This window comes from Odocoileus virginianus, chromosome 16 (assembly GCF_023699985.2).
Source record: "Odocoileus virginianus isolate 20LAN1187 ecotype Illinois chromosome 16, Ovbor_1.2, whole genome shotgun sequence".
Classification (NCBI taxonomy): domain Eukaryota; kingdom Metazoa; phylum Chordata; class Mammalia; order Artiodactyla; family Cervidae; genus Odocoileus; species Odocoileus virginianus.
Window position 1 is genome coordinate 9,605,885 of NC_069689.1, and position 26,722 is coordinate 9,632,606.

A 26,722-nucleotide genomic window follows, 5' to 3' on the forward strand; every position below is an offset into this window, starting at 1 on the left:
GAAAGGCAAACGTGGAGGCATGCCTGGGGAAGGCGGTGGAGAACCAGCTTCTGCTCCAGGAGACCCAAGTGGATGTGGGGACTGGTTTTGTCCCATTGTTTTAAAATTGAGGCATGACTGACATATAATAAATGCAGACTTCAGTTGTGTGGCTTGAGGAGTTAGGTCTGCTGTCAGTACAAGTGTAACCATCCCAATCAAGAGAGGTGAAGAGATTTCTATCTTCAGTGGTTTTTCTTGGCCATGGCTTGGGGGTATTTAGTCCCTACCCCAGGGGTGGAACCTGTGCCCTGGCAGTGGAAGCTCGGAGTCCTGGACCCCTAACCACTGGACTGCCAGGGGATTCCTATATCTTAAGTGATTTTAAAAAGAAAAAATTTTTGCTTATAGATGCAGGCTCATAGAACACTCAGACTGTGCCGGAAAACCCAGGGCAGGATGGATCAGAGCCCTGACCGTGCAGCTCCCCCCAAGTACAAGGGCCGCCTGCCTGCTGGCACCCCACCACCCAGGCGACCACTGCGCACATTTTGGTGTATTCTAGTTTTTTCTATGCACTTAAATACATATGCTAAAAATTTTTTCTATGCTTATTTCTTACATACAGATTTGACATCAGATCAAATTGAGTGTTTAAAAACTTAACTGTAGAAGAAGCATTTCCATGTGTTGTAAAACATTTGTAAGACAGCCTCCGGTGTTTCTTTTGTGATTATTTAATTCAACTAGTGTTGGTATGATAAGGAGTTGATGTTAGAGAGGACTGAGTCTTTAAAATGTAAATTTTATTTATTTTTGGAATAAATAATACATTTACATGGCTCAAATTCAAAAGATACAAAAAGGTACACTACAGGCGACCACCAGCCACCAAGGCCAGCTGCGTGTGTAGTGTCTGCCCCTCCCGTGTCCCCTGGGATTACTATGAAACGTTGCAAACCCACCAGAAGTTAGAAGAGAGAAACGCAGACACGTGTGTCATCTTACTCTGTGTATGAAGTCCTACAAAACCACATTCTCCTTACCACGCCCAAGAGATTTAGCGTCGATACAGTGAAACTGCCTAAGACTGCTCAGCAGATTTCCTCCAGGGGCACACGCGTTTGTAACAGCTGCGTGCTGTTTGAGAGGGATGTTCCCAAGTGTCAGCTGCTGTCAGTCAGCTGTTTTAGTGTTTCACAATTCCCACGGATGCCGCAGCCGTACGCCTGACTTAGGTTTGTTCTCGGGGACAGGTGTCTGGAAGCAGGGGTCTACGGGTGTGAGGGTTGTAAGGCTGCTGCCGGGCTGTTGGCCGCCTTCCCGGGAGGGCCGAGCCGGGCGCCACCAGCCCTGCGTGTGCCCTGGGCGCTCGGAAGGCCGTGTCCTTCCACCTCTGGTCACGGGGGTCTCAGGTGTTCCTCCGACTTGCTGCAGTTGTTTCCCCTTTTAGTTTTAAGTGTGTGTGTTTTTTTTTTAATGTATAGGATTGTTATAATTTGAGGAAATCAATTGAGGAAATAATAAACTATTTTCCTCTGACTTTTCCCACCACTTTGGAGTTTAGAAAGCGCTTGCCATCCAGAAGTCAGTTACTGTCCTTTGTCCCCAGGTTTTAAGATCCTCTCGTCCACTTGGTATCTGCTTCACCCAAGCGGTTAGGCTGAGGTCCACGCCAGCTCGCAGTCGCCTCCCCCACCTCCATCTGGCTAATGGCCCGTGGGCCCTGCTGGGCTGCCCCATGTCACCGCTGGCCCACCCACGGCCTGCTTCATTCGGGGCCATCGTCGCTCAGCACCGCTCACCTGTTTCTTCCCAGCAAGGCCTGGAGCCCACGGAGCTGGGTCCAATCCCAGCGCGCGCTGTGCCGCCTCCATCAACTTCCCCTCGCCGGGTCTCACTGGAGCCCCAGTGAGCTGGGAGACCCTCAGAGCATGCCTGTGGGCACAAATGTTATTTTATGGAGTCTTCTCTGCCTCCCCCAACAAAAAGAATCCCAGTGGGGAGTTTGACAAATGGAGAGAAACCCATAGATGCCTTTGGAGAGGACTGATGTCTGCACCGTGTCTGTGGCTTGCCCTCAGGAATGTTGGCCACACCTTCCCGGTCAAGCTTCATGGAAGTCTTCCATAAAGCCTGGCTGGCTCTTGACTGAGTGACGTGTCTTACTCAGGTAGTTTCCTGGCACGCAGCCATTCTGCTGTGTCATGAACACGCTCTTCTCCCACCTGCTGGTTTCCACCAGGGCACTTCTGGTATCTGCTTTTGGGTCGTGGGTGGAGATTCAGGCCCGTGGTCTTGCCCTCAGAGCCTGCCCCCAGGGGCGCCTCTGGAGTGACACTCCGCAGGGCCGCCCCCGGCACACCCTCCTGGCGGGGGGCTGGGCCGGGAACACAGCAGCAGGTTCTCGGAGGCACCGGCGGGAACAGCCTGCAGGAGCGCCACTCAGGGCGGCTTCTCTCTCAGACGTCAGACTGGACTAGGCGGGGAGAGGCAAGTTTATTGCACTGTCTCAAAGCACAACTGGAAAACCAGAAACTGTACAAAGCACTGAAGCTACAAGTCACTGGGAAGTATCAAACCAGACGGGTCTCATTGCACTGAAGCCCCGCAGGTTCGGCGGAGCTCTGCCGAGCGGGGAGAGGAGCCGGGCAAGGCACAGCGGGCGCAGGAGAGGGGCCTCCGCTGCCGGCACGCGTGAGGGGCTCTGTCGGGGTGAGGGCTGAGGTGCGGGCGGGCGCTGCGGCTTCTCGTCCTTAGGTAGACCTGGGAAAGCTCCGTCCTCCTGGCTGGCTGGGTCCTGCCACAGAGCATATCTTATCGTTTTTCACCTGTGGCCCAGGGGCTCTCGGACACGCCTGCCTAGTAGAAAACAGGCATCGAGTAACAGGGCCCTGCGCCAAGGGCAGGCTAAAAAAAGCAGCTCGGCCGGAGTCGTGCCAGGGCGGCTGCGGAGGGAGGGGCGGCAGGGGCTGCTGCTCTGGGCCGGCAACGCAAGTGGGCCCCTCAGGCCGAGGCCCCGGACTGAAGTCTGGGATGGCCCACGCAGCAGCTGACCACACAGGCACCAGCAGCGGCCCTGGGAGGGCATCCACCCTCCCAAGGTGGATGCCCGCAGACAGGCTGGCGCTGCTGGGAGTCGGCGGCAGGTCCTGGGGCTGCCCTGCCTGGGGAGGACACGCAGTGGAGAATAGCGTGGGCTCAGGAGAGACCACGAGAAGGGGCGAGAGGCCTTCCACTGGGTCCAGAAAATACATTTCAAACTTGTAAGATCGGATTTCAGATGAGGTATCTCATGTAGGTTTGTAATACAACAAACAGAAAAGGCCATCATTAGCAGGTTCGCCCTCTGAGGGTGCTCGGGTTTCTGCGATGCCCCCAGCAGCGCGGCTGAGTGTCACTGAGACGTTCCTACATCACAGCGGGGCTGGGGCACCACGGCCGGCCCCGCGCCTGGGGTTCCCGCGCACACGTCGGGTTCCGTTCGCCCACCGGCCTTTATTGTTTCGGCCAAGCTGTGTCTGCCAGGGTGGGCCTGGCCCCAAGGCGGGGTGCGTGCGTGCGCGTGCGTGCATGTGTCGTGTGCGTGCGTGTGCCGCGTGCCCCCGTCCTGGCACAGCTGGCTTCCCATCTGGTGGGTCCGCGCAGAACGTGTGCCGGGAACCGCGTATCATAATAGAGGGGAGGGCTCCAGTGGGAGCACGCTCGGGAGCCAGCAGCGCTGACCCCGGGCTCGGGGCGGCTAGTGCTGAGGCGGCGGCTATGGCGCACGGCAGGGACTGCAGTACATGCAACTGCAGTCGCTGCCGGCCCCACCCGGGACGGCCTCCGCGGGAGTCCCGCTGCTGCCGTGACGGCTCGGGCCCTCGGCCGAGGCTGTGGGTTCTGGGACGAGACTCAGATGAACACGGATGAAAATGAGTGGGCTGTCCGACCTGCCTAGACGTGTCTGATGGGGGCTGCGAGGCGTGTCCAGGGCGAGTGACTCAGAAGCCGTCTGTTTCCCCTCTCAGGGTGCCACGTCCGCCCTCCTGGGAGAACCTTCAGATGACCTCCCACTCATCCTCCAGGTCCTCGGGGTGGGGGGTGGCGGCGTGGCTGCCCTGGGCGCCGTGCGAGTGGCTGAACGTCCTTGTCAGCCGCTGGAGGAGGTAGCCGGGCGGGCCCACTGCCCACAGCTCGTCCGATGAGGTCACTGCAGGGACGAGAGCCGGCCACACGCCTGTTACTCCCCAGCCGGGGCTCCACCTCCGCAGGCACTGTCTAGGGGTGGCCCCGGGCACCCCTCAACCTGCGCCGTCGCCTCCTCAGCCTTCCAGCGGGCGGAAGGCTCCTCCTCTTCCTGGGAGACCCTGGCAGTCGGTGCTGGGCACCCATCAGGCGTGACCCTGGGACGGGTCTTGTTTGGGAGAACCAGCCTACTGGGAGCAGCCCCCCCGAGACCCCCCCCCCCCCCGCACCACCCATGGTGCCCAGCACCCAGCACCTGCCTGTGACACACATCACGTTCCCCGGGATCTTCTTCCAGTAGTCCCCGGCAGGGTTCTTGTCGCTGACGCCGTACCGTCGGGCGAGGTCCCCGTTGGGACAGCGGGCCCACACGGTCCTGGCGCTCAGGGCCAGCTGGCAGGCCTGCAGCCCTGCAGGCAAACGGGGTGTGTGTCTGTCTTCAGACCCTGGGTGCAGAAGGGATGGACCGACCCTCCCCGAGAGCCTGCTTCCCCTCCCCACCACCCTGGGCACAGGGAGGGAGCCCCGGGAAAGGATGCCCCGTTGGCAGAGCAGGTGTGGCTGTGAGCATCGGACCAGAGGCCCTGGCGGTCGGGAAACGACCGTCCTGCAATGAACCCCAGGGATCGGGAGGCAGTGCTCTGCTGGTGGGGTCGCCACCCTGGGAGGACGGGCGCAGACGCCTGCTGTCGGCGGTCTGACAAGCCCTGTGTGGCCGCCGCCTGCCTGGCACTGCTACCTGGCACGTGCTCCCAGTCGGTCCCCACTGGCATCTCCTCGGTGATCCCAGCTCGGACATGCACGTTCCACCTGCTGTCCAGGGCCCACAGCGTCTGGTCGTCGGGGCTGCAGTGGACGCTGACCAAGGTGACCCCAGCGGGCTGGAAGTAGGGAAGGAGGTGGGGGCATGCGGTTACAGGGGGGATAGGTTCCCCCCAGCCCGCGGCAGCCTGGCACAGCGGGAGCAGTGGGCACAGAGGCAGCCCTGCAGGGACAGAGGTGCCCAGCAGACCCAGACTGAGGGGTGTCCCCCCAAACACGGAGCCTGGCTCTCCAGCGGCTGTCTGCCCTGCGCCCAGCGGTGGGCCGGGTGATGAGAAGGAAGGGGTGCCGGGAGAAGACGCGTGGGGTCTGGGGCCACGTGGGGGGGTGTGCTGCATGCAGGCGGCGACAGACGGTGGGGGCCACCGGGGAGGGAGGTGGCGGGGGTCTGGCCTCTGAGGGCGCTCACAGGGTCATGCTTGGAGAGAGTACACGTGGCCCCATGCGGGCGTGACTGTGGGTGAGTCTATCAGAGTTTACCAGTACCTGCCCGAAAGTTTGCTTTTTTTTTTTTTGGCTGCACCGGGCTGCATACGGAACTTCCCTGACCAGGGATCGAACCTGCAGCCCCTGCAGTGGAAGCGCAGGGTCTTAACCACTGGGTCAGCAGGGAAGTCTGCTGCCTCTAAGTTTTCTGTTAGTCTGAAGATTTCAAAACTAAAGCTTAATCTTAGATAAAAGTCACCCAAAAATGCACTTGCTGTCGAGTGTGTTGGGACAGAGTGCCCCTGGGGAGGAGGCAGGTGACCCCGTCCGGGAGCTCCATCTAAGGGGGCGCTGGTCGGGGAGGGGGCTGAGGCAGGGTGTGGGAGGGGGGCCTCCTCATTCATGCCCCAAGCCCCTCTCTTCTGCCAGTTGTCAGGCAGACGGGGCCGGGCCAGCCAAGAGCGGAGCTGCCAAGAGCATCACAGGACACTAGCTGGCAGGTGGGGCAGCCAGAGACCCTGCTCAGCACACCCCATCCCACAGAGGGTGAGGCGCTCGGGGAAGGGATGCTTACGCTGCTAAGCAGGCCTGAGCGGAGACGGTGGGGCTGCGTCCTCACGGTGCTCTGAGAGTACCAGGGCCACTGACACGCCCTGGGGACCCCGAGCCGGCTGGGGGGGGGGGGGGCACGTGCTGACCACAGCCCGCAGCACTCTGTCCATGAGGTGCAATCAGAACTCCCTGGCTGGGAGCTGAGGTGCCCCCTAAACCCTCTCAATTCAGAAGGTCAGCAGGAAAAGGGTCCCTGCCTTCCCACGTCAGCTGGCGCCGTGAGCTCCTCGGCCCCACTGAGACGGGGTCTGCGCCCAGCCTTGGAACCCCGTCTGTCACTTCTTGGACTAAAAGAACACAACGTCAATGTCGAGGAGGCAGGGCTGAGCCTGGTCTGGAGGGGCGGGCAGTCCTGGCTCCTCCTCTCAGGGCGGGCGTGAGGTCTGCGGTGTGGGCGTCCCGAGGAGGGAGAGAAGGATGCGTGGCCCCCAAGGCCCCGCTGCGGTGAGGCAGAAAGGAGCGGGTCCACGCTGCACTCTGCCCACACCCCAGGCCCAGCCTCCCAAGAGGTAACAGCTGTCAGCTGCGGTCGGAAGACACCGACTTTCGGGGCTGTGTGTTGTGGATGAGCAGAACATGGAGAGACAGACTGGAAAGCTGTGCTGGGGTGGGGGCACTGGGAAAGGGAGGAGGGCGGGGAGGAGGAAGGAGGGGGACCCCCACCCCCCACCCCTCTGCTCTCCGTCCTCGGGCTCCCCAACCCCCTGGACTGCTCTGAGCTAACACAGGCCCCCTTGGCCCCTGCCCCGCTGCCCGTCGGCAGCCCCCTCAGGGCACTGTGGGCCCAGAGCACAGGTGTGGGACTGGGTCCCCGCCACCTGGAGAGCCAGGCGGACAGTCCTCAGCAGCGTGCCCCGTCTCCACGGCCTGCCCCTCGCCCACGGGGTCGGCTGGAGCCCACCCTCCTCAAGTGCCTCCCCACCAAGCTCCCTTCCTGCGTCTTCAGTCTCCTATTAAAGTGACCAACCCAGACAGCGTATTAAAAAGCAGAGACATCACTTCTCCAACGAATGTCCCTCTAGTCAAAGCTGTGGTTTTTCCAGTGGTCCTGTACGGATGTGAGAGTTGGACCATAAAGCAGGCTGAGCACTGAAGAACTGATGCTTTCAAACTGTGGTGCTAGAGAAGACTTTTTTCCCCCCTTAAATGAGAACCGTTACTCCAGGTGTTGCAAACCGTTTACAACACTTAGGGAAAACCATTTATCCACGTGTCTAAGGACAGAGTGGGGGTGGCAGCTGCTCCCTGAACCCCGGTCACCACACAGGGGGTCCCTTCCAGAACCTGTGGGTCCCCCATGGCATCCCCCCTGGCCTCTGGCCTCGGTCAGTTGGTCGATCACGGGGCCCAACACAAGGATGGCGGTGGGCCGGGTCCCGGGCGCCCGCGGGCCGAGAGGAGAAGCCTAGCAGCGTGCCCGCCGTCACTGGTGCCCGTCTCTCTTCCCAGCGCTTTAAATCCTCCTGAGGCACCTTGACCGGAACAGATGGTGACGGCACCCTGTGGCCGTAGGCCCGCCTCTCTCTCGGAGGTTCTGGGTGGGCCTCTGCGTGCTCAGAGCAGACTTCCGTGGCGTTTCCTTCCGAGGGCACCCGGTCCTCCCCCACGGCTTCTGTTGACACCTGCGAGCTGGGCCTCCGCTTTTCCCTGGCTTAGCAAGGCAGGAGTCTGCAGGGTGAGGGGGCGCGTCACAGGTGCTTCTCACGGTCTCTGCTGGTCCCAAACGCCTCCATGCAGTCCTCCACCCGGCTCTGGTACATGTCCTGTGCCCGGCCGGGATCTGGAAGGCGGGGCGTGCCACTCCAGGACGCGGGCGTCCAGCGGGTGACCGGAGGGGAAGACCCGCCTGCAGAAGGAGCAGACGTGTCCGTGTGGAGTGTGGTTGTGGCGCTCACGGTCTTCCAGGGCGTCAAGCACCTGGCAGCAGCCGGCCGCCGACAGGTGAACTAGCACGCCGGGCCTCTTGGGCTCCCCAGCCGCCTGCGTGAACACATCCTGGAGGGAGAGGTGTCCCTGTTCTCAAAGAGCTCGTGCTCCCGTGGGAAACAGAAGGAGCGTGGTCCCGGCCAGGGGGTCCCACTGCATGGGCAGTGGCTCGGCCGTTCCAGGCACCCCCGCCAGGCGGGCAGGCTGCACCTGCATCGCCCTGCGTGCCAGCAGCACCACAGCCTATATTGGCCACTGTCTGCGAACCAGCCGAGGCACGGCTGGAGAAGACTCTTGAGAGTCCCTTGGACAGCAAAGAGGTCAAACCAGTCCATCCTAAAGGAAATCAGTCCTCAATATTCATTGGAAGGACTGATGCTGAAGCTGAAGTGCCAATACTTTGGCCACCTGATGCGAAGAGCCAACTCATTTGAAAAGATCCTGGTGCTGGGAAAGACTGAAGGCAGGAGGGGAAGGGGTCGACAGGATGAGATGGTTGGATGGCATCCCCGACTTAATGGACATGAGTTTGCGCAAGCTCCAGGAGATGGTGATGGACAGGGAAGCCTGGCGTGCTGCAGTCCATGGGGTTGCCGAGAGTTGGACATGGCTTAGCAACTGAACAAAAGTGTCTTCAACGAACATCCCCCACCCTACCTGCACGACACAACCAGAATGCCCAGTGAGGCATCTCAAAGGCCGTCTCTCTGGGTGGCTGGTGTGAGCGGCCTGTTGAGAACCAGAATGTGGACAGCCTCTCGAGGGCTCTGAGATTGGAGGTATTCAGACAGACAGAGGTTTGGAAACACATCCGAGGACAGATGGCGAGAAACAAGATACGATGATAAGAAGGCCTCCCAGCTGAATCGAGGACTCAGTGCAGGTCTGACGGGCACACCGCCCCAGCCTCCAGGAGAAGAGGGGTTAAGCTGGAGGCAGCAGCGAGCAGACAGACGTCTGCCCAGCCAGAGTCCATGACGGACACCCACCTTCTGCCACCTGCCCGGAGAGCTCCCGAACATAGCCCGGCAGAGGTTGCTTCACAAAAGTCACTGGAACAGGTTTCAATCACCTGACTCCCGTGGTCAAACAGGGCCAGAGCGCTGAGAGGGGCTGAACAGGAGGCGGCTGTGAAGACTGCTCTCCCACAAGCTGGCCATCTCAAACTGGGAGGCTCACTCCTGCTGAACCCCAGACCCTCCCGAGGAAGATGAGTAAGACCACAGTGGTTCTCAAAGCTTGGAGTCCCGGGGGCTCGTGCGCAGACCTTGTGAAACCGGCACCCTTCTGGGGCGGGGGTTGGACCTTCCACATCAGACTCTGGGGCTGGAGCCCAAAAGGGACGTCTCACACAAGCTCTCCAGGTGACGTGGGCTGCAGCCTTCTGTAAAACACCGCTCTGCTCTACGGTGCAGAAGCAGGCAAGGCAATACCACTCAAGACCATCTACAGGTCTGAACGCTATCCCTATCAAAAACCCCAACTAGGGTTCACAGAGAAAGGAAAAGGTGATCCTAAAATTCACATGCAATTGCAAGGGACCCTGAACAGCCAAAACAATCTCAGAGAAGAACAGTTGGGGATTTCCCTGGTAGTCCAGGCAAGAATCTGCCTAGCAGTGCAGGGAATGATTTGATCCCTGGTTGGGGAACTAGGATCCCACAGGTGTGGAGCACCTAAGCCTGTGTGCCAGAGCTACTGAGCCCAATGCGGCAACTAGAGTCTGTGTGCCTCAACGCAAGATCTTGTGTGATGCAACAAAGACCCGCTGCAGCCAAATAAAGTTAAGTATTAAAGAATACGCTTGGAATTTCAAAACTACTATAAAACCACAGTGATTAAACTGTCATACTGACATAAGGACAGACATGTAAATCAATGGAACGGTATTGAGAATTCAGAAATCCATATAGTCAAGTGATTTTTGGCAAGGTTGCCAAGATTATTCAATAAAAAGAGCGGTATTCAACAAATGGTACTGGTACAAGTGGAGAGCAGACACATAAAAGAACGAGGTTGGATCCTTACTTCACAGCGTATATAAAAATAACCTGAGATGGATCAAAGGTCAACATAAGAGCTAAATCTCATAATGGTTTCCTAGATAGGCACCAATAACAAAAAAGATAAACTGAACTTCCTCAAAATTAAAAACTTCTGTACATCAAAGAACACCGTAAAGAAAGTGAAAAAACCAACAGACAGGAGAAAATATCTCCAAATCATATACCTGTGATAAGGGTCTAGTATCCAGAATAAAAAACTCTTAAAATTCAACAACAAAAATAAAACCCAACAACAAAAAGACAAACAACTGAATTTTTGAAAGAGCAAAGGACGTGAATGGACTTTTCTTCCAAGATGTACAGATGGCCAACAAAGACATGAAAAGGGGCTGAATGTCATCAGTCATCAGGGACGTAGACCACAATGAGGTTCTACTTCTCACTCAGAATGGCTAAAAAAAGTGTTAGTAAGGATGCGGGGAAACACGAACTCTCACGTGCGTTGCTGGGGAGGTAAACGGTGCAGCTGCTGTCGAAGACACTTTGGCAGTTCCTCCAAAGGCTAAACACAGAATTCCCCCGGGACCCAGAAATCCCGCTCCTAGACAGACACCCCAAGAGCTGGAGCAGATGTTCAAACAGAGCTACATCAGTGTTCACGGCAACGTTATTGACAACAGCCCGAAGTGGAGACAATGCACACGCCCACCAGGTGATGAGCAGAGGACCGAGTGTGGCCTCACCCATACGATGGAAGGGCACTCGGCAACAGAGACGGAGGCGGTACTGACCGAAACCACACGGATGCACCTGGCGAACAGGACGCTCGGTGCGAGAAGCCGATCGCGAAGGCCACGTTTTGTACGGCTCCTTTTACAGAAGCATCCAGGAGCGGGAGATGCACACACGTGCTTGTCAGGGGCCGGAGGGCAGGAGGACTTCACTCGGCACAGGGCATCCCTCTGGGACAATGAAGCCGTCCCGATAAGATGCAGTGACAGAAATTACACAATGTTGTGAACGCACCAAATGTCACAGATGGTAAGTCTTACATATGTGTATTTTACCACACTTTAAAAAAAAAATAAAAAGCAGACAGGCCTCGGTTGTAACCATGTACTATCGTTATGCAGAATGTCATCAGCTGCGGGGGACTGGGCGAAGGTGCTCAGGGCCTCTGATTTCTCACGGAGCCTGTGAATCTACAATTACTGCAATAAAAATTTCAATGAGGAAAAGCAACAGGCAGCCTTAAATTTTCATTTATTCATATTCAAAACCACAAAAATGAAAAAGAGAAAAGAAGGATGCTGTTTTATAAAATGGGGTAAATAAGGAATTTAAGATTTAAAAATCAATTTGGAAATGCTAAAAAAAAACAAAACAAAACATGTATAATCTTGGTGTGCTTCCAAAGACTGCGACAGAGTGTGTGTGTGTGTACATGTGTGAGTATGTGTGTGTGTGTGTGTACATGTGAGTATGTGTGTGGGTGTGTACATGTGTATGTGTGTGGGTGTGTGCATGTGTGAGTACGTGTGTGGGTGTGTGCCTGCTCCTTAGTTTTAAGTGCCCTTTAAAGAGCAGCTGCAGGGCGGGTGATGGGGGGGCCACACCCGCTTTCTGGAAGCACCCAGATTACAGCCACCAACACGCTCTGATGTTTACAAATCAAAGGGGCTGCTCACGCCCGTCAACACATCAAGCTGCTGTTCCATGTTCTCAAAAGATAAACACTCATCACTAATAATTACCAACAAGTAACACCACATTGCATTTACTCCGAGTCATCAGTATTACAGGATAAGCTATTACCCTCCCTAGAATTTATTTTACATACTGAGATCCTGACTAGACATGACGCTGAGGCTAAGGTGTGAAGTTCTCAGTGACAGACTGTTCCCAAACCAGGACTCCAAAGGTCCTGCCACTGTGCGCCCCGGCTTGGGGCCTGGGGTGACTGCTCTCAGGTGACGGGATTCATATTAATTGCCAAGTGCCAAGAAGATACTCCTGAGCCTCGATAACATGTACTAGAAGTGTGACAGATTCTGTGTTCCCTGGCATCCAGTTACATACAATACTTGTCGGCCTGACTCCGAGCTTCTCATCTAGTAGATGTCCCAAGAATTTGGACTATAGCTGCCAAGTTAGTTGTGGTAAGTCCACACACTCTGAAGACATACAGACGGCCAAAAAGCACATGAAAAGATACTCAACACCACTAATTATGAGAGAAATGCAAACCAAAACTACAGTGAGGTACCACATCATACCTGTCAGAATGACCATCGTCAAAAAACCTACAAACAATAAATGCTGGACAAAGTGTGGAGAGAAAGGAACACTCCCACACTGTTAGTGGAAATGTAACTTGATGTAGGCACTATGGAGAACAGTATGGAGGTTCCTTAAAAAAACCTAAAATTGGAGCTACAGTATGACCCACCAATCCCACTCCTAGGCATATGCCTGGAGAAAACCATACTTTGGAAGGATGCATGCACGCCAAGGTTCACCGCGGCACTGTTTACAATAGTCAGAACACGGAAGCAACCTACACAATGGGATATTACTCACCATAAAAAAGAACAAAATAATGCCTTTTGCAGCAACATGAATGGACCTAGAGATCGTCATACTGAGTGAAGGGAGTCAGACACAGACAAATTTCCTATGGTACTGCTTACGCGTGGGATCTAAAAAAAGGGGTACAGATGAACTTAGTTACAAAACAGAAGTACAGTCACAGATGTAGAAAACAAATTTATAGTTGCTGAGGGCATAAGGCAGGGAGGGATACATGGGTGGTTGGGACTGGCCCATACACACTGCTGTATGTAAAACAGGTAACTAACAAGTCTTCCCGCCGTTCAGCACAAGAACTTCTGCTCAGCACTCTGTAATGGCCTACATAGGGAAAGAATCTAAACACAAAGTGCGTATGTGTGTGACTGAGTCACTTTGCTGCACATCGCAAACTCACGCAACATGGTAGATCAGCTACACGCCAATGGAAGCGAAAAACACAGCCAGACCACGCACCCGCAGGAGAAGTGATGCTGGTGACTGAAGACAACGCAGAGAGGGAGCTGACGGCCCTGGGCGCCCACCTCTCCGCTGGTGGCACCAGAAGCAGGGAGAGCGCTCACCCACAGGTCCCCCACCCTTCGCTCTGCCATCTTCATCGGCGCTGGTTTCTACCCCACTTCACGAGCCTGCCAGCTCGGGGCCTGGCGCCGTGGCCTGCTGGCCTCAGGGGCCTCCGAGCCGGCCTCCACCCCACCCGGCTGTGTGACTGGCTGGCACCACAGGCTGCGGCCCCTGCCACCTGCAGGTCACCCCCGCCCCGTGGCCTCCCGGAGCAGCAGCCCCTTCTGGCCCCACGGCTGGCCGGGCCCCACGGCTCTGGCTCCCAGCAAACAGGGCTCCTGAAGGAGATGCTGCCCTGTCTGTGAGGGGACCCGTCCAGGCCCACCCCACAAGGCCTGCCCCAAGGGCCCCCACACTCACTCCCCTCAAGGCTGGGTGGACTCAGAACCCATCATGCTTTCTCCATTTCCACAGCCCACACGTGGGCTCCACACGTGGCTGGTGGCACAGAGCCTCTGCTCAAGAAACCCCCACGTAACTGGCGTCTGGGGGATAGTAAGGGTTGGAATCCCCAGGACGAGAGGGGCGTCAGCACCGCCTCTCTAGAACACCCTGGCTGGTCTGAGTCAAGGGCTCACCAAAACCAACTGGGGCTGGAAGGGCCCTAGGAGACCAGTTACACCCAACTCCCTCACATTCTGGGTGAGAAAATGGACAAAACTCAGGCTGAGAAGTGAGGGTCCTGCCCATGGCCAGAGCTGAGGCTAGAAATTAGGTGTCCAGGGCTCAGACCTGAGGGCTCCAAACTTCTGGCAGACTGGGCCTTTATCCCAAGGAATGAGCACACACGCTCATGCACACACACGCTTCCTTCAGTCAGAATGTGTGCACGTGTGCTCAGCTGCTTCAGTCGTGTCCGACTCTTTGCCACGCCATGGACTCTGTAGCCTGCCAGCTCCTCCGTCCTTGGGATTCTCCAGGCAAGAATACTGAAGTGGGTGGCCATGCCCTTCTTCAGGGGATCTTCCTGACCCAGGGATCGAATCTGCGTCTCTTACATCTGCACTGGCAGGTGGGTTCTTTACCACTAGTGCCACCTGAGAAGCCCAGGAAGGTGAATAAACCCAGGCTTAAACAAAAAAGTCAAAAATTCTGCAGCCAGAGTAAATGTTTACCTAGACAAATCACTCTGGTAGGGACTTCACGTGACCCTGGATAAAGTTCACGTGAAGGAACACTTCGGGGACACCAAGGTGAATGAACCGGGGAGCCTGCCGAGCCTACAGACCCCACTGGGAAAGACACTTCTGAAGACAAACCCTGATTCCGCACGGCGGCCAGTCAAGCTTCCCTTCCCCTGCGGGCTCCCCCTCCCTCAGTCCAAATGAACCCCGAACCCACTTAACGTCTGGGACACGTGGTGAACTCTGCCTTTCCTGGAGGATGTGGGGTCTGGATTGAGCACAGCAAGGCACCGGCGGGAAGCCCCAGGCCACCAAGCCTCGGGCACATTCAGCCCCTGGGCAGGTGGCCCCAGGTGGCCGCGCTTCCCAAGGTCTGTCTGGTCACTTCAGTTCTTCCATGCTTTCCCTGGAGCGGATCTCGTGCCGCCTCTCATCTACCCCTCATTTCACAGGAGCCTGAACACTGGACACTGGGGTGAACAGCCTGTATCTACATACAGGACCGGTGGGCTCCCAGCGTGCTACCCGGGGCAGATCCCCCGCCCCTCCCGGGTTCTGCGTCCTCAGCTGCCGGAGGGCAGATGACCCGCGGGGCTGCCCTGCTAGACGTCCGTGCTCCGGGGCTGGGACATGATGGTCTTGGCCGCCCTGGGGCCTGCCGGGCAGGCTGGGGGGTCTTCCGCCTGAGGCCCTCAGACCCCGCTGTGCCCGCTGCCTTGGCCCCCGGGGCAGTTGCGTGGGAGCCACTCTGCTGTGAATGTTAAAAGTGTCTGGCTGAAGTCCAGGCTTTTCTCTGGAGAGTGAGTGGCGCTGCTGGAACTGCTGACCCAGTTGGTCAAGGCCAGCAGATGCGGGCTCTGGACTGGAGCAAAGTTCCCAGCTTCTTTCTTCCTCTCGCTGCTGACAGCAAAGCCAGAGGGTGACTGGAGACTCCTGCCCCGGCACGACCTCGGAATCCAGCAAGTCACAGCAGCTGCCAGCCGCCGGGGGCAGTGCCAAGGAAAACACTCAGAAACAGGTTTCCTGGGCAGAGGTCATGTTCTGATCCTCTCCAGCTGGGGCTGGCGGGGGCGACCGTGACCGGGGAGCAGACCGCAGCCCGCGTGCCGGGTCAGCGTCAGGATGCCAGCGTTGCTGTGCTGCGAAGTCTGCGGAGACTTGATCCCGGGGCGCTGGCCCAGGTGCTCCGAGGGCTTCTTACACTCGGCGGCGCAGCTGAACGCCCAGTGCTCGGGGCCTGGGGCTGGCCGTCGGAGAGTGAAGGCCAGGAGGGCAAGGCCCCGGGAGGGCCCCTAGGGGCACTCGCACACACCGGTCAGCCGGGACAGGGTCCCTGGGCGTTTGTTTCCGCCTCTGAATCAACAGGTTGAGAGGTGGTGAGGGGTCGGCTGCAGGGCTGGGGCGGCCGGCCGGGAGTCACAGCCCCCCAGCGAGAGAGGAGAGGGCAGGCCAGCCCCCCGCCCCCACCCCAGGGAGGCTAACAGGATGGGGTCTGAGGAGACGGAAGCTGAAAACAGCAGGTGCTCAAACAGAGCCATGGGGGCGAAAATATAAAGGCAGTGTCAGAAAGTGTTTTCCCTCAAAATGGAGCTGTGCTGGCCAACGGCGTGAGCCTCCATTCTTAGAGGTCTTACCCCCGCCCTCGCAGGCAGCACCGCCCAGGGCATCAAACGACTGTGTGTGTGACAGGAGCCCCCTGAAACCGTGACCCCACCCAGGGGTGCTCAGAGGAGCCAAGGGGCTCAGGAGGGTGCGTCCTCCGAGGGGCCCTGACCCTGCGAGTGGGGGAAGGGGTGTGCGACGCCCTGGTGCTCAGCGCGGGGCAGGGGCCCAGCCACCGGCAGAGCTGTGATGCCCCCAGCCTCCCGGGCAGTGATCACCTTGGTTCCCCCGTCACAGCAGCGTGGGGAGCCCAGGGGTGATGACGCGAGCAGAGCTCAGCCATACAACGCCGGGGCTGGGAGGCAGTGGATGAGCAGGAAGGGGCCCAGGAAGCGGATGAAACCCCCCCCAGCAAACCACACGGCCCGACTGCCGAGGAGAGATCACCGTCAGCAAAGCTCAGGCACGCTCACCCCCCATCCTGCCCAGTACACAAGACCACCACCATCTAAGGAAAGCTCTGTGCGGGGAGGACACAGCAGAGACAGGAAGCACCAGCTCAAGGGACGTGGGGTCCCAGCCTGGGAAGAAACCTCAAAAGACCCTCCCTCGGGGGGCCTTGGGGTGGCACAGTGGATGAGAGTCCACCTGTCAACGCAGGGGACGTGGGCTCGAGTCCTGGCCTGGCAAGATCCCACGTGCTTCAGAGGCGCTCAGCCCGTGAGCCACAGCTGCCGAGCCTGCGCTCCGGAGCCCGGGGGCCGCGAGCGCCGAGGGCCACGCTCGAGGGCGCCATCCTCTGCAACAAGGGCAGCCCCCGACACCAGAAGCCTGGGCACCACGGCCACAGGCTAGCCGCCGCTGCCCGCGACGAGAGAAAGCCCCAGGACAGCAGCACAGGCGCGGGCTGTGCAGTCACTCAGCCGTGTCCTACTCTGAGACCCCGCGGACTGCGGCCCGCAGGCACCTCTGTGCACGGGGTTCTCCAGGCAGGAATGCTGGAGCGGTGGCCACGTCCTCCTCCAAGGGATCTTCTTCTCTCATGTGTCCTGCACTGGCAGGCAGGTTCTTTACCTTTGGCGCCACCTGGAAAGCCCCAACAAAGACCTAGCAGAGTCAAAAAATCAACGAAAGGAAAAAACATCCTTGGGGACAAGAGAAGATTCAACAACTGTGAAACAGCAACAGGCGCGGCCAGAAATTAAAATATAATCACAGAGAGAATTTTCCAGTGGCCCAGGGGTTCAGAGTCACTGCTTTCACTGCCGAGGGCCTGGTTCAACCCCCGGTTGGGGAACTAAGATCCCACAATTCACACAAAGTGTGGGGGAAGAAAAAGTATATACAAACATATTTTAACATTTACATATGCATATTATATACATACATATTTTAACAGAAATAACCCCTGGAGTCCGCGGCGAACTCTCCAGGCTGAGTTGAGTTCCCTGAAACCTGCCCAGAGGCCCTCGCCAGGCCCCTCGGGCACCCCATGTTTCTCCTGCGTCCTCCCCTGCAGAGGGGCTCGCTGGGCAAGACTTAGGACTCAGCGCCGAGAAGAAAAGGAAACTGTCATCTCAACAGGCTCGGACAGTGCCCCATAGAGGGACTGCGGGATGAAGAAGAAAATGGGGTAAAAGTATGAGAGAAAGAAAATAGGAGAGAGAAGGTAAGAAAAGCAGCGCCCTGGCACGGAAGCCAGACTCCCAGGGAGAGCGCCTGCGGGGTGGCGGTGGAGTGGGGAGGGTCGGGGAGAGGCCTGGAGGAGACGCCCCACGAGAACAGGACATATCCCAGAACAAAGGCCAAGAGCTCCAGGCCGGAAGGCTTCCCGGCACAAAGGCTAAAACAGCCTCCCCCAGGCACACACTACTCTCTGCTCCTGGGACTCTGGGAACAAGGAGATGTTACAAACTTCCAGGGAGGAAATGCAGGTCAGACAGCAAGGGTCAACTGTCAGAATGGCTTCAGACGCCTCAAAGGCAATACTGGACACCAGGAGATGACGGAAGGAAACCTACAGATTCTAAAGGACAATGATTTCCAACCCAGACTGCAAAACTCAAGACAAGGTCAAGGACGAACGTTAGCAAAGACTTTCAGACGTGCAGTGTCTCCAGAAGTTACCTCCACAAACCCTTCACAGGAACCGACTGGAGGAGAAACTCCACCACAACAGCGACAGGCAGAGGAAGACACAGGATCCAGGAGAGAAGAGATCCCACACACCAGCAAAACAGAGGGTGACCCCAGGAAGACAGAGTGGCAGGCCAGACCGCAGCTGGCCAGGCTGTCCAGGGAGACAGCTCCAAAAAGGGGACAGAACCGATGTGTCTGGACATGCAGAGGGGAAACGGGACCCAGCTGGTGGGGAGACGTTGAGGCTGAATACGTAAACCATATAGAAAACTGGATGGAAAAACAAGACAACGTTCAAGCCCATGGAAAAGAGAGTCATGCAGATAAGAAAGTGGGGTGCAGTTCACTGTCAGTTCAGCTCTGAAGGGTGTGCGCCCCATCGCAGTGCCGCAGTGCAGGGAGGAGGCAGGTGGGGAGGCAGAGTGCAGGGCTAGGGGGAGAGGCACCTCCCCCTTCCAGCAGGAGTCAAATGAAGACCCCCCAGAGCTAGAAGGATGGAGACAGAGATTCCTAGAAAGCTATTTAGGGAGACGAAGCTAAGAGACAGTCGTTCTCTTGAGCAGACCATGGAGGGGACTGTGGAGGGGACACGAGGTGCCCGCAGCTCACCGGGTAGACCCAGCTGACGGGTGAGCCATCCTTACCCAGTGCCCCCAGCACTGCCCCCTGTGGCTGAGGAGGAACGGTCGCCCACCTCACCCTCCCATGCTCCTATCCCAGGCACCTGCGTGCAGACAGCTGGCGTGGAGTCCGGCAGTTTGCGCACACAAGCCACGCTGCCTGAGCGAGACCTGGCGGGTCAGCCGCAGAGCTGGCAGGGGCACACAGGGAGGCCGGCCTCGTCACCGGGAGAAGCCTGCGCCCCAGCACAGATGGGCTTCTGTGCCCAGACATCCAGGGTCAGGGTTGCCACCCCCCTGCTCCCAGCGCAGTGATCTCACAGATGTGTGTGCACTCCGGATCCAGGGAACCGGGCCGAAGACTCTGGCAGCTCCGCAGGACGTCCTCACCCAGAGCCATTGTGCTGGCCGCCCAGGACGCCAGCTGCCCCTGGAGTCCGCCGAGGACTCTCCAGGCCGACAGTCAAGTTCCCTGGAACCTGAGCCAGAAGCCCTCGCCAGGCTCCTGGGGCACCCCATGTTTCTCCTGCGTCCTCCTCTGCAGAGGGGCTCGCTGGACAAGACTTAGGACTCAGCGCCAAGAAGAAGAAGAAACTGATGTCTCAACGGGCTCAGACAGTGCCCAGCAGTGAACTGTCCCTAGCAGCAAACAATCCTCTCCAGCACACCACGGAGCAATGCCTTTCCCCGCTCAGAGACACTGGCCAGACCAATTTCTTGCTGCTCACCGGAAACGTACCCTGGCTCTGCAAGTTCAAGGCCGACTTGGTCCACAGAAGACGCAGCTGGCAACCCTCAGTGACCCGGCTTTCCTTCCTGGCTGGGACCCTGGCCTATCCCCGCTCTGCCTGTGGCCTCTTATCACTTCCTTCCCTCAGAGATGGCCTCCCCTCACCCCGCCCCCGGTCACACCCAGCACAGCTCGGCACCCGTTCTGCATTCATTTAAATGTTTTTACTGTCTGATACAAGGTTTTTTTTGGTCGAGCCTCATGGCTTGTGGGATCTTAGATCCCCGACCAGGAATTGAACCCGCACTCACGGCAGTGGAAGCATAGCATTCTCAGTTCAATTCAGTTGCTCAGTCGTGTCCGACTCTCTGCAACCCCATGAATTGCAGCATGCCAAGCCTCCCTGTCCATCACAAACTCCTGGAGTTTACTCAAACTCATGCCCATCGAGTCGGTGATGCCATCCAGCCATCTCATCCTCTGTCGTCCCCTTCTCCTCCTGCCCCCAATGCCTCCCAGCATCAGGTCTTTTCCAACGAGTCACATGAGGTGGCCCAAGTATTGGAGATTCAGCTTCAGCATCAGTCCTTCCAATGAACACCCAGGACTTATCTCCTTTAGGATGGACTGGCTGGATCTCCCTGCAGTCCAAGGGACTCTCAAGAATCTTCTCCAACACCATAGTTCAAAAGCATCAATTTGGTGGGAGGGGGGATCGGGGTGGGGAACACATGTAAATCCATGGCTGATTCATGTCAATGTATGGCAAAAACCACTACAATATTGTAAAGTAATTAGCCTCCAACTAATAAAAATAAACGAAAAAAAAAAAGCATCAATTTTTCGGCGCTCACCTTTCTTAACAATCCAACTCTCACATCCATACATGACCACTGGAAAAACCACAGCCTTGACCAGACGGACCTTTGTTGGCAAAGTAATGTCTCTGCTTTTTAATATGCTATCTAGGTTGGTCAAAACTTTCCTTCCAAGGAGTAAGCGTCTTTTAATTTCATGGCTGCAGTCACCATCTGCAGTGAATTTGGAGCCCCCCCAAAATAAAGTCTGACACTGTTTCCACTGTCTCCCCATCTATTTCCCATGAGGTGATGGGACCAGATGCCATGATCTCAGTTTTCTGAATGTTAAGCTTTAAGCCAACTTTTTCACTCTCCTCTTTCATCAAGAGGCTTTTTAGTTCCTCTTCACTTTCTGCCTTAAAGGTGGTGTCATCTGCATATCTGAGGTTATTGATATTTCTCCTGGCAATCTTGATTCCATGGCATCCTAACCACTCATAATTAGTGTAACTGCAGACTCTTCACAAGAGGGGGGTGGGTGCCACCCGGTTCAGTCCCCACATGCGGTCTCTGAACTGGACACTTGTCATAAATAGCAGCACAACAAGAGCTTTGGGACATTTCTGATTGTTTTCCAAGGTGGACTCTTTAGTAGCTGGTTCAGTTAGGGACTAAGGACTTACTCCGTCAGCACTGTGAGCTCACTGCAAGACGCTCAGAGCAGAAGTGAGTTCAGGCGTGAGGGCAGTCAGCTGCGGGAGCGCCGTGCCGCTGTCACCAATGCTGCCGTTTTGCTGGGTGCCTTTTTTTTTTTTTTTGCTAGATGTCTTTATGGACTTTTTCAACGCACATGTCTTTTTTACACAAAAATAGAATCGTCAGACAGACTTGGTAACTGACATTTTTATTCAACAGTGTGCTGTGAGCACTTCCCCGTGGGAGGCAAGACTCCTCCTCACTGCCCGTGTCCGGCAAACCTCACGGCAAACCCCCAGCCACGTCCTCAAGGAGCAGAGGCCTCTGAGACACTAGCTCACAACGTTTCTCTCACTCTTTTATAATTTCTCTTGGGTCGTGCCGGGGCTCTGTGGCCGTGCGGGCTTTCTCTAGTGGTGGTGGCTGCTCTGACTGAGGAGCGCAGGCTGTAGGCTGCCGGGCTCCGGAGCACAGACTCGGCAGCTGTGGCACACGGGCTCAGTTCCTGGAAGCATGTGGGACCTTCTCGGACCAGGGATTGAACCTGTGTCTCCTGCCTTGGCAGGCGGATTCTTAACCACTGAGCCGCGAGGGAAGCCCTTCTCTTTCTCTTATTAAAAACCAGGGACTGTTAAGATGTGACTGTGTCCCAAGCTTCACACGCAAAGCTCTGAGCTCCCCATCCCAGGACACCTCGCAGTGCTCCTGTGTGAAGTTGCTCACTGGGCTGTGTGCAGGGATTTAGCCCACGGTGCCCCAGATGCAGTGAGAGGAATCTGGTTTAATTACCCCAAGGCCTTGTACTGTGATGTCAAGAGGGAACATGAGCCTTCAGAACACACCAAGACTCTTGGAAGCAGGCCCCAGGTTGGACCTGCAGAGCTTGGCTGTGGGGTGTGGGTGCCACCTCCTTCTGCCATCTTGTCCCCGCCTGAGTGACCTATGCCAGCATGTGGGGGTGGGCGTGTATGGAGCTGCATCCAGGGTTGCCCACGCACCCTGGCTGGTAGTAGAGAGGGTGAGGACCACTTTCCCTGCGAGGTCCCAGCCGGGCAGGGTCCCTTCTCACTCTAACGCCTCTCCAAAGCAAGCCTCACTGCCCTGAGCTGTAAATCTCTCTGAGATCTGGTTGTGTAAAGTAGCATCAACTTATGTCCCCACAGGCGCCACCTGTGAGCATGACCTTCTCATGGGATTACCTGTTACCATGCTTGCATGTTTGTATTTTTTAGTTGTTGTTCATGTAGCTAAACATACCTAGAGTAGTTGAATTTAAATTAAGTTTTGGCCATTTGCCAGTCGCATGAGTCTTGATCTTGCTGATCTCTCTTTTCCAGGCAAAGCTGTAATCCAGGCTGAGTAAACGACCGCGGAGACCGGCTGGAGCCACCCACCTTGGGAGGCATGGACGCCGGGCATGTTAGGGAGGAGCAGGGACTGCCCGGAGGTGGTGGGGGGAGCACAGGAGGGCAGGGAAGACCCCTGGAAGGAGCGGTGGGGCCAGTGCAGGCGGGGGGCTCATGGTGCCCACGGTGCTGTGAAGTCACACCATCAGCTGTGCTACTTTAGAGGCACCGCTAGTGTGGACAGAAAACGCTCCCACCAAAGCAGCAAGCTCCAAAGAAAAGATGCTAAACACAACTATAAATATTTTTTCCAAATCCTTCCAAATGTTAGCAAGTCTGAAAACTGAGTCATTTGTTTTGAGTACTTTGTTAAAACTTCACCCCAAAACTACTACAGGAGGGAGGTGTTACCAGAGAAGAGAACAGGACACAGAAATAGAGAAGCTGCTGCTGATTTCAGAAGATCCCTGCGGCGTCACCATTCTGTGCCCTTTAAGGTCTGCGATGTCCTCCGCAGACTTTAGCTATACACGTCCTACCTGGAGACCAGGACGCTCATGCCCAAGAGTAAATAAAATGGAAAGAGGTCAATTATGATCAAAACATGGAAACACCATTTACATTCTAATACCTGCATTCAATCAAACCATCCCGACTTTCTAAACCATTTCACAAGGCCTCGTACCATCCCCACCCTGCCACTGGACCAGTCTTCTCAGGAACTTCTGCAACTTGAAGATTAATCTGAAATTCAATTTGAAGTTAGGCTTTGTCCTAAAGCCCCACCTGGGGGGCCGCCGGCCGAGCCTGTGGCACGCTGCCTGGACTCGGGTCTCCACGGCGGCTCCTGCAGTCAGTAGGCGGCCCAGGCCTTGGTCCTCAGCAGAGCATGGAAGAGCGTAGCAAAAGGCCTGTGCAAGCGTAAAGCCTGGTTTCTCCCCCACAGGAACAGTTCTATAGCTACAAGCTCCACGTGCACTTCTCCTGGAGCATGCTGAGAGCTACTGAATAAGAGAATGTGGTCCATTCAACAGAAATGCCTGAAATGGTTAAGGCTGAACAGCCCACTGAGCAATCACCACTTTATTCAGAGCACAGCTTTGAGGCCCTTTCATGTAAATTTGTTCTATTTTGGCATTTTCTTGGGTGAAGCTTTGATCAACCCACAGTCAATAGTTAGTTATAGTTAAAGTGAAAGTTGCACAGTTGTGTCTGACTCTTTGCAACCCCATGGACTATACAGTTCATGGAATTCTCTGGGTCAGAATACTGGAGTGGGTAGCCTTTCCTTTCTCCAGTGGATTTTCCCAACCCAGGGATTGAACCCAGGTCTCCCACATTGCAGGCAGATTCTTTACCAACTGAGCCAAAGGGAAAGCCCAAGAATACTGGAGTGGGAAGCCTATTCCCGCTCCAGCGGATCATCCTGACCCAGGGATCGAACCGGGGTGTCCTGCACTGCAGGCGGATCCTTTACCAACTGAGCCATCAGGGAACCTACAGTCAATAGAGCACCCCAAGTAAAGCTTATGTCACCTGGTTTTAGCTCTGCTTCCTAGAGGCTATTCCAGAATCTAGATGCTGAAAGGAGAGGGGCTCCTGGTCTCACGTCATCCTCGATGACACCAAAAGTATGAGCAACTGAAGGAAAACGGAGAAAGGATGGCCTTCATCAAAATAAAAATTCTGTGCTGTAAAGAAAGTGAAGAACTTTTCTGTAAAGAAAGTGAAGCGACAACCCAGAGTGGGAGAAAACCCTTGTAAATCATAATTCTCCTAAGGGTCTGGGACATGACTGAGCGAGTGGGTATGCACACGTGAGATGCACACATCCGGAATATATGAAAAAGCCTTACAACTCAGTAATAAAAAGACAAATAACCCAATTAAAAATTGAGCAAAGTATCTGAATATGTTAGTTCCCCAAATAAGATACATAAATGACCAATAAGCACACAAGAAAGATGCTCACTGGCCCTTCGGGAAATGCAAATCAAGACTGTGAGGACTTGGGGATGCAATGGATAGCACGGTGACCGCAGTCAACAACACTGCACTGCAGGCCTGTAAGGTGCTGAGAGGGCAGGTCCGAAGTTCTCATCACAGGAGGAAACTGTGTATTGTGACAGGTGTTATTAGGCTTATTGTGGCAATTTCTTTGCAATATATATATAAACATCAAATCATTATCTTGTACCTGTGAAACTAATACAATGCTACACATCAATTATATCTAAATTTTAAAAAACCTCAGTTTAATTATAACAAAAAGTGCCAATTTGGATCAGATCAGCTTTCCTTTCTGTATAGGACTGTTCTAGTACAAACCAGAACATTCAGTAACCCCCATAATATGAAAATTAGCTTTTCCTGTTTCAATGAAGTTTTTAAAGAAAATCACCATGAAATATCATTTTACACCCTCTAAGACAGGCTTTTTAAACTGGGTAAAAAAAACTCTTCAGTAAGGATACAGAGAAATCAGAACCCTCATACACTGCTGGTAGAATGTAAAATGGTGCAGTCAGTGTGGAAAACAGTCTGGCAGTTCCTTAAAAAGCTAAACATACAGTCAACCATGTGACCCCACAATTCCACTTAAAGTTATAGACCCAACAGAACTGAAAACACAAGTCCATATAATTTTGTACAAGAATGTTCACGGCAGCACTGTCCCCAGCAGCCCAACAGGGTAACCAAACACGGCATACCCACACGATGGAACACGGAGGGTGAGCGTCGTCGCTCAGCTGTGTCCCACGCGAAGCCTCCAGGCAGGAACACTGGAGTGGGCAGCCTTTCCCTTCTCCAGGGGATCTTCCCAACCCAGGGACGGAACCCAGGTCTCCCACATGGCAGGCAGATTCTTTACCAGCTGAGCCACCAGGGAAGCCCTGGTGGAATGGAATGGAGTACTATTCCAACGGAACACTCCTCAGTCATGAAAGGAATGAAGTCCTGACACATGCTACAGTGTGATGAACACTGAAGAGATGACACTGAGTGAAGGATGGCAGATAAAAATGCCACCCGTTACATGATCCCATTTATTCGAAATAGGAAAAGCCAGAACAGGCAAGTGCGTAGAAACAGAAAGAAGATGGGCGGACGCCAGGGCCGTGGGGTGAGGGCTCTGAGAGGAAAGGGGAGTGAGTGGTTACCAGTGGGTCAGGGGTTTCCTTTCAGGTGAGGAAGTTCTAGACTGGAGAGCAGTGATGGTTGCAGAGCTTTGCACATATGCTGAAAAGCACTGAGCTGTATACCGTAAAGGCTGAACCATGACCCTGTAACATAAAGCTGCTGGGAGGAGGCAGTGGCTACCAAAGGAGTCGGAGAGCAAGAGGGCGCCGGCTCGTCTAAGGAGAGTCTGAGAACGGCAATGAAACCCTCGCCACCCATCAGCAGAGCACCACGCGGCCGGCGGGCCACACCCCTTCCTCTGAGCTGCGCGGACGGCAGCTGTCAGCCAGCACTGTGTGCAGAGGAGCGCGGGGCTGGCGTGCACACACAGCACCTTCGAACTCAGACACGATTCCACTCACTCTCGCCATGACCCTGTGAGAGGAAGATCCACGCGGGGCCTCCCTGTGGCCCTGACCACTGACCAGTGGCCTGAAAGAACTTGGCGGCTGACTCTGATTGCAGGGGCTTCCAGCACACGTCCCATGTCTCCTGGGCGGGACAGGTGGTCCTCAGCCTTGCACCTTGACCTCTGTCGCCCCATCCCTGGGGGTTTATGATGCCCCAAATGTAGACAGTCACCAACACAGGCATCCACCCCGACACCTGACTCCTTATCTCCATTTACGCATTTTTGCTCGACGAACCACTCCTGTCACCTCTGCACATGAAGACTTCATTTTTTTTTGTCCCCCAACGAAGTCACAAAATGGGGACTAGGAAGCATGGGAGTAAATAACTCATTAAGTCACACCCTTCTGTGTAAAAGTTTTAATAGAAGTACACTTAGCATAGTCACCAGGGCCACTAGCTATTTAAGGGTAACTAGAGTGCACTAAAATCAGACTTCAGCTTTTGATCTGAGTGGTAGAACAGTCAAAAGAAAACCGCTTAGGATACATGGTAAACTGAAATACGGCAGGGGTTGGGGATGGGATGGGATGCATAAGAAAAACAATTTCTGGGGACTCCCCTGGGGGTCCAGTGGCTAAGAATCCCCCTTGCAAAGCATGGGACGTGGGTTCAATCCCTGGTTGGGGAACTAAGATCCCACGTGCCTCAGAGCAACTAAGCACGTGCACCACAACTAGAGTCCGTGCGCCACAGTGGAGACCTCGCGGGACAACCAGGGAGTCTGCGAGACCGCGCATCACACACAACTTAAGACCTGATGCAGCAAATAGATAAAATATTTTTAAAAAAGGCAGAACAATTTCTTCAACAAATAGAAAAGGCACTCACAGAATAATGACAATAGGCTCTCTCATCACGAGATCTTTATGGGCTTCTACTCTCTTCCTTTTGGATGTTATTTGCTTTAAAAAAATAAT

At 55.4% G+C, this 26,722-nt stretch overlaps 1 protein-coding gene across 5 annotated transcripts in view; it reads right to left on the bottom strand.

Annotated features, from left to right (window-relative positions):
- Nucleotides 1-764: 764 nt before the first annotated feature.
- The window catches only part of TECPR2 (tectonin beta-propeller repeat containing 2), a 100,114-nt gene continuing 74,156 nt past the window's right edge, over nucleotides 765-26,722 (bottom strand). The window contains exons 18-20 of one of the 5 annotated variants that reach the window (XM_020913468.2): nucleotides 4,949-5,090; nucleotides 4,470-4,619; nucleotides 765-4,174 (exon numbers count right to left, since the gene is read on the bottom strand). In XM_020913468.2, the coding sequence (XP_020769127.2) occupies nucleotides 4,023-4,174; nucleotides 4,470-4,619; nucleotides 4,949-5,090 (444 nt within the window). In that variant the 3' untranslated portion in view covers nucleotides 765-4,022. Of the gene's footprint in view, nucleotides 4,175-4,469; nucleotides 4,620-4,948; nucleotides 5,091-7,229; nucleotides 7,916-12,754; nucleotides 16,988-21,057; nucleotides 26,560-26,722 lie in introns of those variants that run through there. The other 4 variants (XM_020913470.2, XM_070477789.1, XM_070477788.1 and 1 more) reach the window with 4 other exon arrangements.